Raw genomic sequence first — 18040 nt, forward strand, 5'->3', positions numbered from 1 at the left:
GTATTTCCATTTCATGCCAATTTTGTTTTTTTATTGTATTTCACTACATTTCAGAGGGAAATAATACTCACTCCATTACATTTATCTGAGAGCTGAAGTTACTACTTTTGAAATTAAAATCTTACATTAAAAAAACATATGATATACTTAGTACAAACCCCCCATACAAAAAAAGCAGTGTCTAGTTGTGGGTCCTTGTTACAGGTTTCAGATTTCTATGAACAGATTGGTAGTTCGACCAAAGGATGATTTCATTTAAATAACTGTTAAAAGCCCAAAGAGATTAAACCATTCAAAATTTCCCACAAAGCAAATAGAGGAAAATTCCAAAAAATTAAAACATTTATATTCTCTTCTTTGTTTTTTCTGTTCCTCTCCCATTAATCACCTCAAGACCCCTTAGATTTATCTTGTGATCCTTTGGAGGGGCCTTACCCCTAGGTTGGGATTCACTGGACCAAACTACATATCTGTGTATAAAGTAGTTAAAACTAGCTTTATTTCAGCCAGATACTACAGTAAAATGCGGTTTACACATTGGTTCCTTTTGATGCTTTTAATTTTGATATTTATATTTTTTACTGTATATTGTTGTAATGGTACTTTTACTTAAATTAAAGATTTGAGTACTTCTTCCACCAGTGATTATAGATACTTGTGGATAATATGTTGTGGTCTGTCTTTTGAGTATATACATTAAGAAAAGAAAAGTTGAATTGTCTTTGGGCAAGATACTGAAATTGCCCCTGATGGCTGTGCCATCAGTATGTGTGAGTGTGTATATGAATGCGATGTATGAATGTGTGTGCGAATGGGTGAATATGATGTGTAGTGTAAAGCGCTTTGAGTGGTTGATAAGACTGGAAAAGTGCAGTTCATTTACCATTGGTAGATTATATTTTAAAGACATATTGCAGTGATTAGGTATTGAACTTTCATTTATTTTTATTATTTTATTGATCCTTTATGTAGCCAGGAAGGTCCCACTGAGGTACAAGAGCTCTTCTTCCAGGGATTCCTGGTCAAGATGGCAGCACGAACAATTTCATAAAAAAAAGAAAACAATTTCAAGTTAGGACACATACAATATGTAAAAACACAACATAAGAGAAACAGTAAAAGAAGAGAGGCTTATAGGCCATATCAGTGATATAAATTAAGGATTATGTAAAACAGAAACATGTTTCCTTTAGGGCAGTTCGTAAAAGACCTTTAAAGCTGTTCAAAGAAGGATGTGTTTCTGAGGTAAAGCTATTTTATAGCTTGTTTCATGCCCAGTTTTCATAAAAGGAGCAAGCAGTTTCACCAAGTTCTGACTGCATCCTGGGGATATTTAAAAGTTTAGTGCAGCATGATATTCAGAGTCCAGTTTTTTAAGTAGGAAAGAAGTTGCATGCATGCAGATCACATCACCATAATTTTAAACAAGTAGAACTGAGCTTTGCGCAATTTTCTTCCTGGCCTTGAATTGAAAGCATTTTTTTAAACAGAAAAAAAGCCCAGTTTTGGCCTAGGCTTTTTCGATAGATTATCAATGTGCACAATAAAAGCCAGCTTTTCATCGAGCCATATGCCTAGATATTTGTAAGTAGTGACTCTTTCTATACATGTATCCTCTAATGTCAGGATAGTGGGAATGACTGCCTTAGAGCGAGAACGAGTGAGGGTTATATAGTTGGTCTTATTTGAATTTAGGACTAGTTTTAATTGAACAGTGAAAGCTGCCTGCAGGAAATCTATGGCTTAATTCAAATAGGGTGCCATTGCATAGATGACTGTTCCATCAGTGTACAAATGTACCTTAGCTGGAATTATTCCATGACCAAATTCATTTATAAAAATAGAAAATAAAATAGGGGCTAAAACAGATCCTTGCAGGATACCTTTGTTTACAATGTGTCAGACGGATGTATAGTTTTCTACACACTGAGACACATTGAGTTTTTTCTGAATGAGTTCTTTCTGACAAAAAATTCTTAAACCAATTTAATAGTGGGAGAACCATAGCTAATTTCCACGTACTGGTTAGAAGATGATAAACTCAGATTAAATAGGCTCTGCCATAATAGCTGCAGCAAATTTTAGAAATTTGGCTCTATCTTATCTGGTCTGGAGGATTTCTTTACAATATAGGTTCAATGGAGCATGTGAACTTGTGAGGCTGAGGTGAGGAGTACAAGTGAATGGTTGAGCAGGGCAGCATGGTACAGGCTAAAAGTTTCCTTTCACAACACGTACCTCTGTATTACTGGACTCAAAAATTGGACCAGCAGAGATAAAAATGACTATTGAAAGTGTTTGCAATATTGGTTGTACCCCCGACTACACGGTGATTCACTTTTTGAAGATCAGGAAGACTGGTTCATGTAATAAAACATTGGTTTTGTAAATGTATTTCTTAATGTTCTGTATAGAGTCCAATCCAAAGGGTTATTTGTTTTCTTTGATTTGGCCCAGGCAGGATCTCTTCCTCTAATAAAAGAGGAGATAGATTTATTAGACCATGGGTTATTTTTACCACTTATCCTGACTATTCTAAAAGGGGCATGTTTATTACATATAGCCAAGAAATTGGATTTAAAATAATCCCAAAATAGATCAACATTGGCCATTTGTGAGACAATATCCAAGTCATTGTTATAAACATCATGCAAAGTGTTTAAATTGTCTTTTGTAGATAAAACGTGGTTTACTCTTAGGAATCTCACAGTTTCTCACAAAGACAACTGCACAGTGATATCTTTACAGAAAGTTCCAACTGTGGAGAATCTGTTGGGTGCGTTTGTCAAATAAGATCAAAATAATATCTTTTTGGTTTAATTAGGTTGGTGAGTTTATTAGCAGCACCAGACAAAGAGAGTCACAAATGTCCTTGAATGGGTCTGAAAATAACAATAACCAGTCCCAGTTAGGTCTCCAAGTAAAAAAAACTCTGATTTAGACTCTGATTTAGTCCAATTATGAAGAAGGTTGGTAAGTGAAGTGGCCTCTTCACTTGAAGCTGAAGGCGGGTGATAACATCCAACCACAATAATATCCAACAGCATTAGGTAGCTGAGCAGGTAGAGCAGCAGAGGAAATATCCACATTTTGGAAGTGGTTTGTAACAAAAAACCAATGAATGCCCAAAAGGATTCAGTTGGTATGGGAAAGAGCAAGAATAGCCAACATCAGAAAGAAGCTATTAAACATAAAACATTAGACATAAAATTGGATAGACAAGAGATCGGACAGTACAGCTGCACATAAGCATTAAGTTTAAAGTGGCAAGCCTGCTGTCTTTTTTATTTCCGCTCTCAGATTTATTTCTGTCCACCTGAAAAGCCATTAATGGTAGCAATGGGATCCAGAGTATCTTTCAGTAGCCATGTCATGACATTACACTCACAGAAGTCCCTCCAATTCCTCACTAGGGCCACAGGTATGTAACGTAGGGTTGTAAATTTGTAGCCCTGGTGACAACATTATGACGTCATCAGGGTTATCTCACCTTGGAGCTTGAAGACTACAAATTTTATCAGACTTGACAAAACTCCTCCAAAGACACAGATAACATTACACACCTGATCCCACAGGCTGAATAGTGCTAACCCAACACGTCTTAAAACTTAAACGACCATATAAGTCACTTGTTCCTACTCTTGGATAAAATATATAGGAGCAGGAGTACTGGACCTTTGTTCTCATGGTAACAATAATTAGCAGGCAGTAAATGTTGTGGAACAGTCACAGTTTGGTTAGGTTTAGGCACAAAAACTACTTGGTTACGTTTCGGAAAAGATCGTGGTTTGGGTGAAAATAAGTACTGATAGTTCCTTAAGGTTAGAGGACCTTCATTGTCATGGTTGCATTAATTAACACGTGGTTAAGGTTGTGAACGGTCATGGATAAAAGAAAAAAAGTTGATGGTTGAGCGGTTTCACACAGGAAATAAACAGCAAAACAGTGTTTTGTGGACCTATCCATCCAATGCAAACTGCTCCTATGTGGACTTGGTTACTCTTACTATGCCCCCGTCATAAGTACTACAGTCACTATATGTTGCATAACAATAACATATAACTATGGATCATAATAAGCTGCTTGCACAGACCACCTATGGACTCATTTTGTACAGGTGGACAGTCTCTGCTAACCATGACTAGAAAACTGGGGCTGTATTTACAAAAGATCTTATTGTACCACCAGGAGTCTTCAAAGATGATGCTAAACATTTTTAGTAAAAGTAATTTTTTAACTAAGGTCTGTTAGACTCAGGAGCTACTTTTAGCGCTAAAATGATTAATTACTCTTGGACCTAAACTTATAAGGAGTCTTAAAGTTAGGACTGACACCTCTTATTTTTCTTATGTTTCTTCTAACTCAGACACTTAGGAGCTACTTTTAGCCTGAGCACATTTTGTGAATATGGCCCCCTGTTCTTTACAGCAGTCTGACTCTTTCTCTTCATCATACAGTACCCAGGTTTAGTTCACACCAGAGAGAATATGGCTGTTCTTTTAACAGTCATTAGGCTAGGATGTACAACAGTTTTTTTTACGTTAAACATTTTGCAAAAAACACTTGCTTTGAAGACCATGTGGCAGAGCAAGTAAAGCTTTAGCAACTGCAAATACTTTTCATGAAAACCTTGCCAGTGGAGCATGATGTAAGGAGCCCATATTCTCTTAATTAGACTCCAAGAATTCTGCTTTGCATCAGAGGTCATGACTAGAAGATGGATAGGGGACTACTGTCACTATGGATAACATGATGCAGCTTTCAGAACTACATCATCTCAAGAGCATTGGTCAAAAAGTGACCTTTCTTCTAGGACAAACTCGTTGCCCCACTGTTAAGGCTCTAAGCTAGATCATGAGCTAAATCAGCACGTTGTTGATTGATTTTAACAAATTTACATAGGGGGGATTGATGAACACTGCATTTACTAGGAGCCGCTAATAGGGCTTGAGAGGTTTTGTCTTATTTATTTACATAAGTTTGTCATGTGTGTTTGAAGAATGTCATGAAAGTTGTGATGAAGGGGCAGGTCCAGTGATTGCTGGTCTTAAGTCCTTGTTTGAAAAAAGTGCACATCATAGTCCCAGCAGACAATGTAATTGAATTAGCAACCCGCTGTAGCACATCACCTCTACAGGCTTTGCAGGCTTACAGGGAGAAAAGTACAATAAATAAAGAAACATTAGAGAATCCTATCTTAAATCCCATATCATAGCCTTATACCTTACTGTATGACTGTCTTTCATTGTTAGTTCATAACATAGTGATAATGAAATATTGTATATGTATTGTATATACTGAGATTTTGAATAAATCAAACAACTGCATCCCAAAACATGTACTGTGACATTTAAGTTCATTACAACTAAACTGAAACCTATTCCCTCCAAATTATTAATCAGCCCTTTAATAACATTCCTGTAAAAACTTACTTTTGTTTTTATAAGTGAAGACTTTTACGTTATGTAATCAAAAAAACTTTGTAACTGTGGATTTTGGTGGGCATGTCATAGGACTCCTAAAAAATTGTGCTGCTTTTATAGGGACTGGGTTCGGTTGACACTCATCCGCAGGATTCATCTGCTGGGAACTGTCTAAAGTCTGTGCATCATTTTGATGATGATATATACTGTATGTTGGATATGGGGAAAACTTTGACCTGCTGGTGGCATACGGTGAAAAGTCAGGGATCACCAAAGTCTTTAAGATTCATCTTCTGGGGAACATCCAATAGTTGTGAAGACATTTTACTCAAAACCAAACACATCAACTGCAGGATTCCATTAGAGGAAAAATCAGATGATCATTGGTCAGTCATTAGAATTCATCCTCTGCAGAACATGACAAACAAGGTGCAAAAACAGTAACAGGGTCAACTTAGTGCATGCACACCAAATTCAGTCAAGGATCAAAAGCTTTGAATCCCTTCATCCATCCATCTACAGATATAGAAATATGTATGAAACTAAAAATATGCTCAGCTAATACATTAACACATAATATGATCTTTGTCTTGCAGATCCTGGCCATGATCTCCATCCTGTTCATTATTATTTCCACCATCTCATTGTCTCTTAACACCCTACCAGAGCTGCAGGTGGTAGATGAATTTGGCCAGTTCAATGACAACCCCAGCCTAGCCCACGTGGAAGCTGTCTGCATTGCCTGGTTCACTATGGAGTATATGCTGCGCCTGCTCTCAGCACCCAACAAGTGGAATTTCATCAAAGCACCACTGAACATCATTGATTTGCTGGCTATACTGCCTTACTATGTGACCCTCTGCCTAACTGAGTCTAACAAGAGTGTGTTGCAGTTCCAGAACGTGCGCCGTGTGGTCCAGATCTTCCGAATTATGAGGATCCTGAGGATCCTGAAGCTGGCCAGGCACTCAACAGGACTCCAGTCTTTAGGGTTTACCTTGCGAAGGAGCTACAATGAGTTGGGTCTGCTGATTCTCTTCTTAGCCATGGGCATTATGATCTTCTCTAGCTTGGTGTTCTTTGCTGAGAAGGATGAGGACGCCACCAAATTCACCAGTATCCCTGCCTCCTTCTGGTGGGCTACCATTACTATGACCACTGTTGGTTATGGAGACATCTATCCTCAAACCCTGCTGGGCAAAATTGTAGGAGGGCTCTGCTGCATAGCAGGTGTTTTGGTCATTGCCCTTCCCATCCCAATCATTGTCAACAACTTCTCGGAGTTCTACCGAGAGCAGAAGAGGCAGGAGAAGGCCATCAAGAGGAGGGAAGCTCTTGAAAGAGCCAAACGGAGTGGAAGCATTATTTCTATTAACCTAAAGGATGCTTTTGCACGTAGTATGGAACTCACAGATGTGTTGGTGGAAAAGAGGGAGGATAGTAAGTGTCCTGTGGATAATCACCTGTCACCCAGCCGCTGGAGCTACCACAAACACTACTCCAATGCACAGGTGGGTAGCCCAGGCATGTCTCAACATTCTCATTACCAGGAAGTGACTCAGCTGGGCTCTCCTGAACGAGTCAAGCTCTCATCAAACAAAACTACCCCTCAACACCTCAACACAAAAAGGCATGAAGATGCTTATAACAAGACAGCAACCGCCCAGGAACAGCAAATAAAAATGATAGAGGAGCCGATGGAGATGAGAACATTTACCTCCACCCAAGCAAAGCAAAATTCACCTGAGGTAAGCATTGCCAGGAAATTCTCCAATGTGGCTGATGATTTTTCAGTGGAAAGAGGAGAAAGAAGCTCTCTTCTACTGAGTACTGAAGGAGGTCAAACTGGTGCTAGACACCAGCGTATCCCCCCTCCTTTGGATCTAAGTCAGATCAGCACCATGGAGGTGAGCAGGGGCTCTGACAGCATCCAGCCCGTGACCATCATCAAAGAGAATTTGTATGAGTTTGTGTCTAGCCCCAGAGAAAGTGGGATTGGAGATATGGGTTTGATGCCACAGAGTGTGGAAAGCTTTGGAATGACTTCTGATAACGTCTGCAGCTCCTTGCGAGATTATAGCAGCCCTCAAATGACAAGAGCCCTCAAAGTTGACTTCATTGGATCCCAAGATGATGTGCTTATGGCAGTGATGACACCTATAGCAACCCCAGCCTCCGCTGGCTCAGTTAAACTTGCTCAACTACTTTCTGACGACATGGTTTCCAAGTTTTCTCCACCTCCTAGCTCTACAACACAGGAAGCTAAGTCTCCGCTGGCTATTCTGCCATCTCCGTCCCTGGCCCAGCAATCTGTCAGTCCAAGCAACTCCCAGGGGGGAGGTGAGGGCTCAGCAGTCAGGAGCTTAGAAGGTGAAGGGCAGCTCACAGGCTTAAACCACCAAGGGAGGAATCACATGGAGAAGTCTGCTGTCGGCTCAGGCAGCAGTGTTAGCCCACTTTCATCTAAAGCCAGCCCACCCAACTGCACACAGGAGCTAGTAACTATGGAAGTAGGGGAGGAGGGAGGAGGAGGGGAGGGAGCGGAACAGAGTGGAGAGAAACGAGAAAACCACATTGTTCTGGACAGAAGCATGACACCGCCCTGTGAAACAAGCATGTAAGCCAAGCAAAAGTAGAGAAAGGTTTAAAGACAGGGACGCCAAATGGACGGATTGAAGAAAAGATTGATGGGATGGAATACAGCAACTACCCAGAATTACCTGTAGTGGGCTTTGCACCTGCTGACAAAGACACTGTGGAAATTAAAGGGTTAAGAGTTGTTGCAGTATTTCTGGAGATATGCACTCATCATATCCCACAAGACTTTTGGGCTCTCCTCTCTTTTTTGGCAAGCACTGCTGTCTAAAAACAGATATCTCTGCAGTGTTGTCACATGGTATTATTACTGGGCATTGAGGGAAATCAGAAGCACATGCACCTCAGTCTGTATCTGAAAGACAACGTCTCATGTCAGTTGTTACTGACTTTCTTTGAAGACCAGACTAATATGCTGCATAGCAAAACAGTGACAACTGTTTAATCTTTTAGGGCTCAGATTTGAGCATAAACAAAGCCTTGTGTGAATGAGAATATTTACCACTATCCTGGAGAGTTTTTGTGTACAGCTCAACAGGTATAATTTACAGTTTCCTATTGCTTGCTATTTAGGCCTATTTCTTGTGATGGACTAATTATACCAAGGAAAGACAGAAGGTGGAGTGAAATAATATTTTTTATATTTGTCTAAGCAACTTTTGAAAATGTATCTAATACAAAACTTGAAAAAACAATGATCAATCATTATTCTGTATTATGGGTCTTTACTCATCATTTTCTCAGTTCAGGTATTACGTTCTTGTAATAGGACCCAGATCAAACACAAGCACGATACAAGACAAAAAATCCCACTCTAATAACTTTGTTTGACACAAATAGAATTTTATAGTCCAAGAGTATATATGCGTCTGCTTATCCTGAACACTGATGTTTGTGTCAGTGCTTAGACAATAGATGCTCTGTTTTATGTATCTTTCTATTTTTTTTTTATTTTTGTCTCTCAGTTTCTATAATACCTGATATGAAAGCAGGGTCTTGGAGGTGAAAAAGGAATAGAATAAGGATGTAAAGGCTATTGTATTGATTGCTAGACCACTGTTTTCACAGTCCCCTAGAATGAAAAAAATCCTAAAAAAGACACCTTGGTCTCATAAGCAGACAGGTGAAATGAGGAGATATAAAAACACATAAAGAGAGACAAGAAAGCGCACAAGGACAGTGGACAAGTTCACTGATCACTCATGTGTGGACCATCACACATGAGTGACCATCTTTTATCAAAAAAAATTGACTAGCCACTTGTTGAATGGTGTGTTCAGGCAGCCGTCCTAAATTCAGTAAAATCAAGTGAGCATGAAGTATTAGAGTTGATGAAGAGCACCCAAATACCCCATCTGTTTTGGTCTCAGAGAGACTAGCGTCTTATTAAAGGAGGTTTATTACAACTTGCGTCTTATTTTGCAGTATTGACCATCATTTCTGTCAGAAATAACAATACTGTACTCACCAAGTGTATAGCTGAGATCTGGAAACACGGTGACTTAAAAAGACGACCAATGGGTCAAGAAACATGAGCAGTCAGACAATCAGACAGGTCGGAAACAAACCAACAGGTTGGTTGGTTAGTGATATGGAGCAGAAAATGAAAGTCAACTGTAAGAAAATTACCCTAATATCCATCACAGATTACAGACCCCCCACTATACTTATGGCCTCAGTATGGCTCAAACAAAGTACCTATCTGATTTAAACGGAGAATGGGACTGCATCCAACATTTTTGCAACTTTTATCTCCAAATAAAGCAGTTTGGATAATCTAGATAAACTGTTGGCTTGTCTGACCATTTGACTGAGTGCATTTCTTGACTCAGTGGACTTTGTTGTAGTGATGTCGCAATGCTCCCTTGACTAAGAAATTGACTTGGTGAGTATGTTATCCTAGCCAATAGTAAAGACGGATAAAACTACTGAAATAAGACCAAGTTGTTATAGAAAAACAAGCCTTTAAGGGTGGAGATGCATGTTCACCCTACTGGCCTCAAAGGCTACACCTGTGAAGCCGACTGAAGGAGATGGCTCCTCAATTAATTTGACCCCAAACACTGTTTGTACTGTTCCACCCAGCACATGCTCATGCATGATGACTGGAGAGAGATAAAGAGAGTGTGTGCCTATGTGACTTATTTTGCATGGGTGCTGACTATATTGTAAAGGTAGTATAACAGTGACCTCTAGAGGCATTGTCAAGGCATAACACATAACACATTCGGCATTGAATGAAAGGAACTGATACCTCTGTAGCACTCTTTGTAATCTTATTCAGTGTATATCTTTTTATTAGATCAGTTGTGTATTAATTTGTATGCATGCTGAGACATTCAAACACACATTTAACTTTGTGCACAAATGATTACTCACATACAGAGTGAGGACTGAATGTATGGTGATGGGGCCAGTTACAAGGTCAAACGTGGATTATAACTGTGTTCCCATGTATACTTACTCACTCTTTCTAAATGATGATGTGATATTTTTTTGTTGTCAGATAAAAATAATTCATTGCATTTTTATAAGAGGAACTTGGAGCTGTTTGTTGTTGTTAACATCTCAGTATATTTTAAAAAAAATGCGTGCCTTTTCATAAATAGATAATTTATGAGAAGGTGGAAAAAAAACCTGTACAATATGGCCAGATTTTTCCTTTGTTTTGTTTTTGTTCTTATTTTCTCTCTTGTTTTTTCTCTATTTAGTGGATATTTTGATATGCAAACCCTCAGGTTCTCAGGGTTTGCAGACCTTTACAGCTTTGTGTTTTTCTCTCATCATCATCAGTGTCAATCATCTAGTTTAAATTGCAACATAGCTTACAGTTATAACCTCACTGTGCCACAATGTCATTTTATTTCAGCAAATGAAACTTTTTGTGGAAAGAAGAGGCTTCATGTTCAGTAGTGAGTTCAGCTTGGATCACTTTGGTGCTTCAGGAGTATACTGTATATTTACTGCAGCACAGTACTGAAAGAACAGCAGACATTCAGTAGAGATTGACACGACAGCAAGTGGAAAATTATCACAATAAGTACATGTGACAACCAGTCAACGTCAAATTCTGTACAGCAGCTTTAGAGATGCAGTGCAAGATGAAAACCATGACTCTTTTTTATAGGTTTTATAACTGGAAGAAATGGGTTGCTAATTTCTAATTATTTTCTCACAGTTTTCTGGGAGTCAGTACTCCAGCAGGTCAGTCAAGGCTGCTGATAAGTTAAAAGCGCTTCACTGAGCACAGCAGACTCACTGGAAATACCTTCTTATTTAAAAAACAAACAAACACAAAAACAAACAAAAAGAAACACCATCCTGTTTGTTTGAAATGTAGGTAAAGGAACAGACCATGTGGACTTTATACCAAAGTAAGCAACACCATGACCAAAACTTTTATGTTGTACATAAACCTTGTAAAAAACTGAGCACATGGGTTTAGGTCAACAAAACAGTACCATTGTTTGATCACATACAGTATGAGCTCTCTCTTAGATCATGGCCGATGCAGAATATTTTGACATTGTGAAGCACAATGCAACAAAATTTGAGATGGGCCCTTAAGGCCCCTTGTCAATTCATAAAACCACTGAAAATAACCAGACATAAAGCTTCCAGAAATATTCCACATGGTCATGACACACTACAACACTTCAGATAATGCAACAGAAAGTAAATATAAATACTAAAATAAAATTAATTTCAAGTTAATGAAGTGAATTTTCAAAAGCTACAGACTGCAGTTTGGGAATCTCTTAGGCCAGGCACACTCTGCTGTCATGATAATTTTTCAGTGGTGGAGTGCATACAGTATATCCCTGGTTCCCCTCTGTCCAAATGTGGAAGGAATGCTCTGCCTTGGACTGGAACAGCTCTACCTACTTATTTGATCAGATGTGGCTCTGTGGTACTAAAAGTGTTGGTTTGTCACTGCTGCAGATCAGGGACCATATGAACACTGCTTTGGCTTTCCTATGCACAACCTCATCGCCACACAATCAGCTGAAAAATGTCACTCAATATCCATTTGTATTTGTTCTTGTAATCACTTACGTTTTGTATAGTTAGATAAAATGCAATCATACAAACCAGACACTACAAAACCTGCTTCATCATCCCTCCCACCTGTTCTTTCTTTTATTGTTTATTTAATGTTCCACTCTTCCATCCTCATCTACTTTGTTTAACAGTAGCCTGTGTGATTATTAGTCTGATTCATTATTTCTAAGTCAACATAATGATAGTGAATTATAGGGACTTTGATTCAGTTACCAATATCCAAGACAAATAAATATGTTCATGTGACCTACTTTTGTCTTGTGAGTTTTTTGTTGTTTTTGTATTCCTGTGAGTATGCTTGTGGAGCCAGACAAGGCTGGACTACCAGTGACTGGAAGTCAAACACACAGATGGCAAACAAGAACTCTACATCCTTTACATTAATTACAGGAAGCTCTTTAAAAAGATCATTTTGATTTTCTAACATAAGGTTACTAACTTGATACAAATTGCATATTAACCTGTTTATTCAAACATAGACAACAGTGCCTACATTTGTCATATTTTATTTTTTAGTAATAATCATCAAGATTTTAGAGATCATTAAGTCTTAACCAGGGCCATAACAACCGCTAAGGCCTGGATTCACATCCTCTGTGGTGGATTTATAAAATCGTGGTTACGGAATGGACGTGGTGTCCAATCTACTCGGAAGAAGATGGAGGAACTGATGAAATGGACACTGGAAAACAAAAAGGTAATTTTGATTTAGTTTAAAATATCTATAAAATATCTATAATATATACAATATTTTTTTTCTTAGATTGGAAGGAATTGTATATAATTTTGATTGATCTCATAAAGCTGATAAAAATTATGACTAGTATAGTATTTAGGACCATAATCTATGTAAAGATATCAGGAAATGATATTTATAATATTCAAACCAGAGTAATAGGTTATTTATTATGGTAAATATACAAGAGAAGAGATGCAGAATTGGATTTTATGTAATTTCTACGGTATAAAAAGAAACATATTTAGCTATAAATTGCCACTATACAACAAGATATCTACATATCATAAATTTGCATTTCAACCATTTATAACTGATGATCAGTAAATGTAATTTCCAAGCTAAAACTGATACATACATAAATAAAAGTCATGACATGTCCTTTCAGAAATACATCCGTCATTTTTCCAACCCTGTTTATATGAAACCATGCTCACTTCCATATTACGAAAGCCTGGGCTAAACAACCAAAGCCCTATCCCTAATCCTAATCAATACAGAAGTGGGCTTGGTTTAATCTAAACTGGGTTAAAAAAAAAGGTATTTATTTCAAGGTATTTACATGGTTACAAAAAAGGGTTGCCCTAGTACCATTGTTTCATTTCTGATACCCATCACAGAACTGTTATTCAGCCAATCAGCCGATCGAATATCTGACCTTTGATAAATAGGCAGGGTATTACCGTACATTTTTTCATGGCCTTTACAAAATTGTGTTTGTTTATTTTAAAAAGGTTTAAAACAAACAATATATATTTGTTATCTTGTTAGATATTACATTTTAAGATTTACATGTGTGAACATTAATTATACTGGACATTAACTGTCAAATTGATTCATATTAAGAAACATTTGATGGGGAACACTGACAAGTTAATGTTTGATATTGAAGGTTTATTGGTTTGACTTACAGTATATTACATGCAAGAAGTGCATGAAATATACAGATCGGGGATACATTAATTGTGAAAATCTGAATGGTTCACCTCTATAGTCAGGTATTCTAGTGGCGGTTCTGTTATTCCTTCATTTTATGATGACACATTTCTATCCTGTAGGGAGTGGTCTGTTCCAAGCAAGACAATTTTTCCATCTACAGCCCTTGGGTTAGACAATACTGACAATGAAGCATTGTTAGTACAAGCCCTGCATGACACAATGGTTCTCACCAGACTTCCTGCACCCGAGTCCACAGTCTCCCCACTTAGGTTCTTACAGTTGAGCAATAGTTTCAAGGCACTGATAGAAAGGTGATGCACAAATCCAGCTGATAGGTTGTTCTACCTACAAAAATACATCGGTGGTGAGGCACAATCTGTATTGGAAGGACGCTTCTACAGAAAGGATGATGCTTACGACTAAGAATGAGAGGCTTTAAATGCTCAGCATGCCCCCCCCTTTGTAATCCAGCGTGCATTTAGAGAAAAAAATGAATAACTGGCCAAAGATTGGCTCAAGAGATTCAATTAAACTGAGGCAATTAAGTGATTTTGCCATGCCATATATCAAAGGGCTTTGGTCGTCATGTTATAGAGCAGTTGCGACAAACAGAGGATTACCCTAATTTAAATTTTGTGGCACGAGCAGAAAAAACATGCAATCCTATAACATCCTTTCATGCCTTTAAGCCTATTGTAGAAAAGCCAGCTAGAGATGTAAAGAGCCCAAAGGATGTGTTCACCACAACAGCTCAAAGGATTCAAATGGATCGAAAAAAAGTAAACACTTCGTTTTCATCTTCCAACTCAGTCACATGCATTCTCTGTGCAGATAGCCACTCCATCAACAAATGCCAGACATTCGCCAATCAGCCCATCGAAGACAAGAGAGGGTTCATATTGGACAATTACCTGTGCTTGGGCCTTCTTAGCAGAGGACACAATTCAAAGGACTGCAAGAGCAAAGCTGCTTGTGGCATATGTAAAAAACATCATCCAACACCACTTCATGAAGACATCCTTCTGCTGCAGCAGACACATTTTCTCATGCTAAGCAAACGGAAGAAAACACATCTTCCTTTCTTTCTAGTGTAAATAGAGGCAATGGTGGGAGCACATCTATGATAGTGCCTGTATGTATTTCTTAGACCACTTCCCCTGAAATACAAATCTTTGCGTATGCCCTACTTGATACACAGAGCAGCAACACTTTTGTAGACCAAGAGGTATGTGAGAAGATGGGGGCAGAATTAGATCCAGTGAAGTTAAATCTTACCACTATGATGGGAAAAGATTCCATTGTTCAGAGTATAAGAGTTAGTGGGCTTAAAGTTATTGGATTTTCCTCACAAAGCTTTACCATCTTGCCACTCTCAGTCAAGACCATATTGGGAGCAAAGTAGAGTGACACCTTCTCCTTTAACGTCAGCCTGGATGAGACACCAGCAACACAGTGGGGAATCCTTTCGACTGTAGCTTCTGTGTTTGACCCACTAGGCTTCTTAACTTACTTTCTCCTACTGGGAAAGAACGTACTATAGGAAATGTGCTGAAAGGGCATTGGATGGGACGAACTACTGAAGTAAAGCGACAATGGGAAAGCTGGCTGAATGATCGAAAGAATCTGCAATCCAGATTCCATGATGCTTTGTTCCTGAAAACCAAAGGAAGGTCCAGAGAATTGAACTGCATTACTTTTCGGATTCAAGTAGCTATGGGTATGGTCAGTGCTCTTTTATCTGAGTGTACAGAGAGGACAAAGTGCATTGCTCCTTAGTCACAGGTAAGGCAGGGGTTGCACCCACAAAAGTTGTAACCATACCAAGACTTGAGTTAATGGCTGCCATGGTCTCCTCAGCAGTCAGCAGTATGCTAAAGGAGGAGCTGGAGTAAGAGTATTTTTGGACAGATTTGCAGGTAGTCTTGGCCTACATTAATAATGAAGCAGGTAAGTTTCAAGTTTTCATTGCAAATCAAGTCCAAAGAGTCAGAGAAGCAAGTGAACAAGCGTAGTGGCACTATATTGACACTGATCAAAATCTGGTGGATCATGCTTCTAGAGGACCCAAGTTGGCTGAGCTGATACATGAAAAATTATGAAAATTGTGTCACTGTCCAAATACTTATGGACCTAAGTGTATAGAGTTTAAACATCAAAGTCAAGAAAAGAATACATCATTTGCAACAGAATAAGGCTAGGTCATTCCACTTGAAACAGCACGTTCAGAATAATAGGGAAGCATCCAACTGGTTTATGTGAGCACTGTCACGTTGAGGAGACAATAACTCATGCAATCAAAGATTGGAGTAAGTATGACCAAGAAAGACATATGAAGGAAGAACTGAGAAAGACATTCTTTATTGAACCTGCCAATTGTGTTGGGCAGAAAGTTTTCTTTTAGGTTATAAAACAGACTGGATTAATGGGTAGGATTTAATCTCTGGTCCACACTCTGGAGCAGAAGGTGGCGGTAAAGCACCCACTACGTTGGTTGCGAACGGCTCTGAAAAACCAAAGGAGGAGGAGAAGAAGAAGAAGAAAAAAAAAAATAAATTAAATAAATAAACATATGGTTGACGACGTTACCGAAGCTGCGTCCATGTTTTGCCCTAGCCCGAGGAGAGCACACAGTGCGTTTTCAACGGGATTATACACTGGACATTATTCAGCACCATTTTGTGGTAGACATTACTGCTGTAACACGGACTGCCTAACATGACCGTGGTCTGCAGCTTGGTGTGAATGAATAAAACGTGCTGACGGAGGACCGCGAGGAGCAGCCCTGGGATTTCACCGCTGTTTTGATAGAGAGGTAAGCAACCACACCAGCATCAATCGAAACCTCCATAGTCACTTGGTCACAGTGCAGACTTCTATAGGGATACCCAATGAACATAGCTGTATCGCTTGATAGGTTACACTTATGCATTGTTTCGAAGCATTTTAATAATTATTTCAACGTGTCTCTGGTCATTTAACCTGCTGCATAGGGAAGTAACATTAGCCTATGGGTAATTCCATCCCAACTCACCCAGAATTCAGAACTTTCCCCAGTTCATGTTAAGGACTTTCTTTTAAAAAAAAAAGTTATGTGAAAACCTATTCAATTCACGGGACTAGCAAAATCCTATAAATTCAAATTCAAAGGTGCTTTATTGCCAGGGAAGTTTCAAAAACAATGGTGCTAAAGCATCAAAATACAATTTAGGCAAAAAAAATAACAGTAAAACAGCAACAAGATCTATATATGTATATATGTGTATATATATTAATTATATATTCATATTTACAGTCTATTATGGGCGCGCGCGTGTGTGTGTGTGTGTGTGTGTGTGTGTGTAGCTCATTCACTGTCGCTCAGGTTGTGGCATGTTGATATATATCAGGCAACAAGATATCCCGTCTCCTTCTCCTGGGGGCGTTTTTGATTTTGAGATGTCATTTACTTTATTGAAAGTTGGAATTACAGAATTGAATTGGTTAAAGTAAATGTTCCTTATTTCACTGAATGATTTACATTTTAGGAGGAAGTGCATGTACCCCACAAAATGTCCCTGCTTAGGGACTTTTGGGGTGGGGCTTACTTGATCGAGTTCTTCAACATTTTATTTCAGCCACAATTTATAAAAGTCTTTAGCTGCATATATAGTTTTCATTGTACACATCAACATGGAGTTACAGATGAAAACACGACAGATGGACCGATGAGGAAGTCCAAGCCTTATTGAGTATTTATGCTGAAGAGGATATCCAGAGGGAATCTGAAACGATGGCTTGCTATATATATATACATATGAAAAAATCTCCTGCAAGTTAAGTGAACTGAACATTATTCACACTGCGAAACAGTGCTGGGGGAAGCTTAAAAAACGAAAACAAGACTACAAAAAAAATCAAAGACCACTACAACTCTGACCGGCGGACCAGCAAGTGGTTCGACCGACTTCATGCGTTGCTAGCTCACTGGCCAGCCTTATCTGGCGCAGCAGCAGTGAAAGACTCGACTACTTAATTGATTGGAGACATGGTGGAAGAAACGGACGACCAGTTGACCAGTCGGTTAAAGGTAAATCAAATCACCCATGGTACAAAATTATATTGTGTTATTGTTGTCATAGTGAGATAAAACGTAAAGGTTTACTTTTTTCAATGTGTATTTCAGATGAAGCTTGTTGAAGATGTTTTCCACTGAGAGCATCAGCAGCCCTTGTCCCATGTCTCCAGCTGAAGTGCAAAAACGTTGAAGTATAGATCATTTTGCCTAGTTAGGAAAATAGTATTGCTA

At 38.7% G+C, this 18040-nt stretch overlaps 2 protein-coding genes across 7 annotated transcripts in view; both read left to right on the forward strand.

The window, feature by feature from the left end:
* The window catches only part of LOC120798820 (potassium voltage-gated channel subfamily B member 2-like), a 29473-nt gene extending 21429 nt beyond the window's left edge, over window positions 1-8044 (forward strand). Inside the window, exon 2 of the mRNA XM_040143489.1 lies at window positions 6020-8044. Coding sequence (XP_039999423.1) covers window positions 6020-8044 — 2025 coding nt within the window. The remainder of the gene's footprint in view (window positions 1-6019) is intronic.
* Window positions 8045-16321: 8277 nt separating this feature from the next.
* The window catches only part of LOC120799354 (E3 ubiquitin-protein ligase RNF31), a 68508-nt gene continuing 66789 nt past the window's right edge, over window positions 16322-18040 (forward strand). For 3 of the 6 annotated variants that reach the window (XR_005708818.1, XM_040144465.1, XM_040144466.1), the window contains exon 1: window positions 16322-16567. The gene's annotated coding sequence lies outside the window, so the exon portion shown is untranslated. Of the gene's footprint in view, window positions 16568-17430; window positions 17822-17917; window positions 18001-18040 lie in introns of all 6 variants that reach the window. The other 3 variants (XR_005708820.1, XR_005708819.1, XR_005708821.1) reach the window with 3 other exon arrangements.

Source organism: Xiphias gladius, chromosome 14, assembly GCF_016859285.1.
Source record: "Xiphias gladius isolate SHS-SW01 ecotype Sanya breed wild chromosome 14, ASM1685928v1, whole genome shotgun sequence".
In the NCBI taxonomy this organism is placed as follows: Eukaryota; Metazoa; Chordata; class Actinopteri; order Istiophoriformes; family Xiphiidae; genus Xiphias; species Xiphias gladius.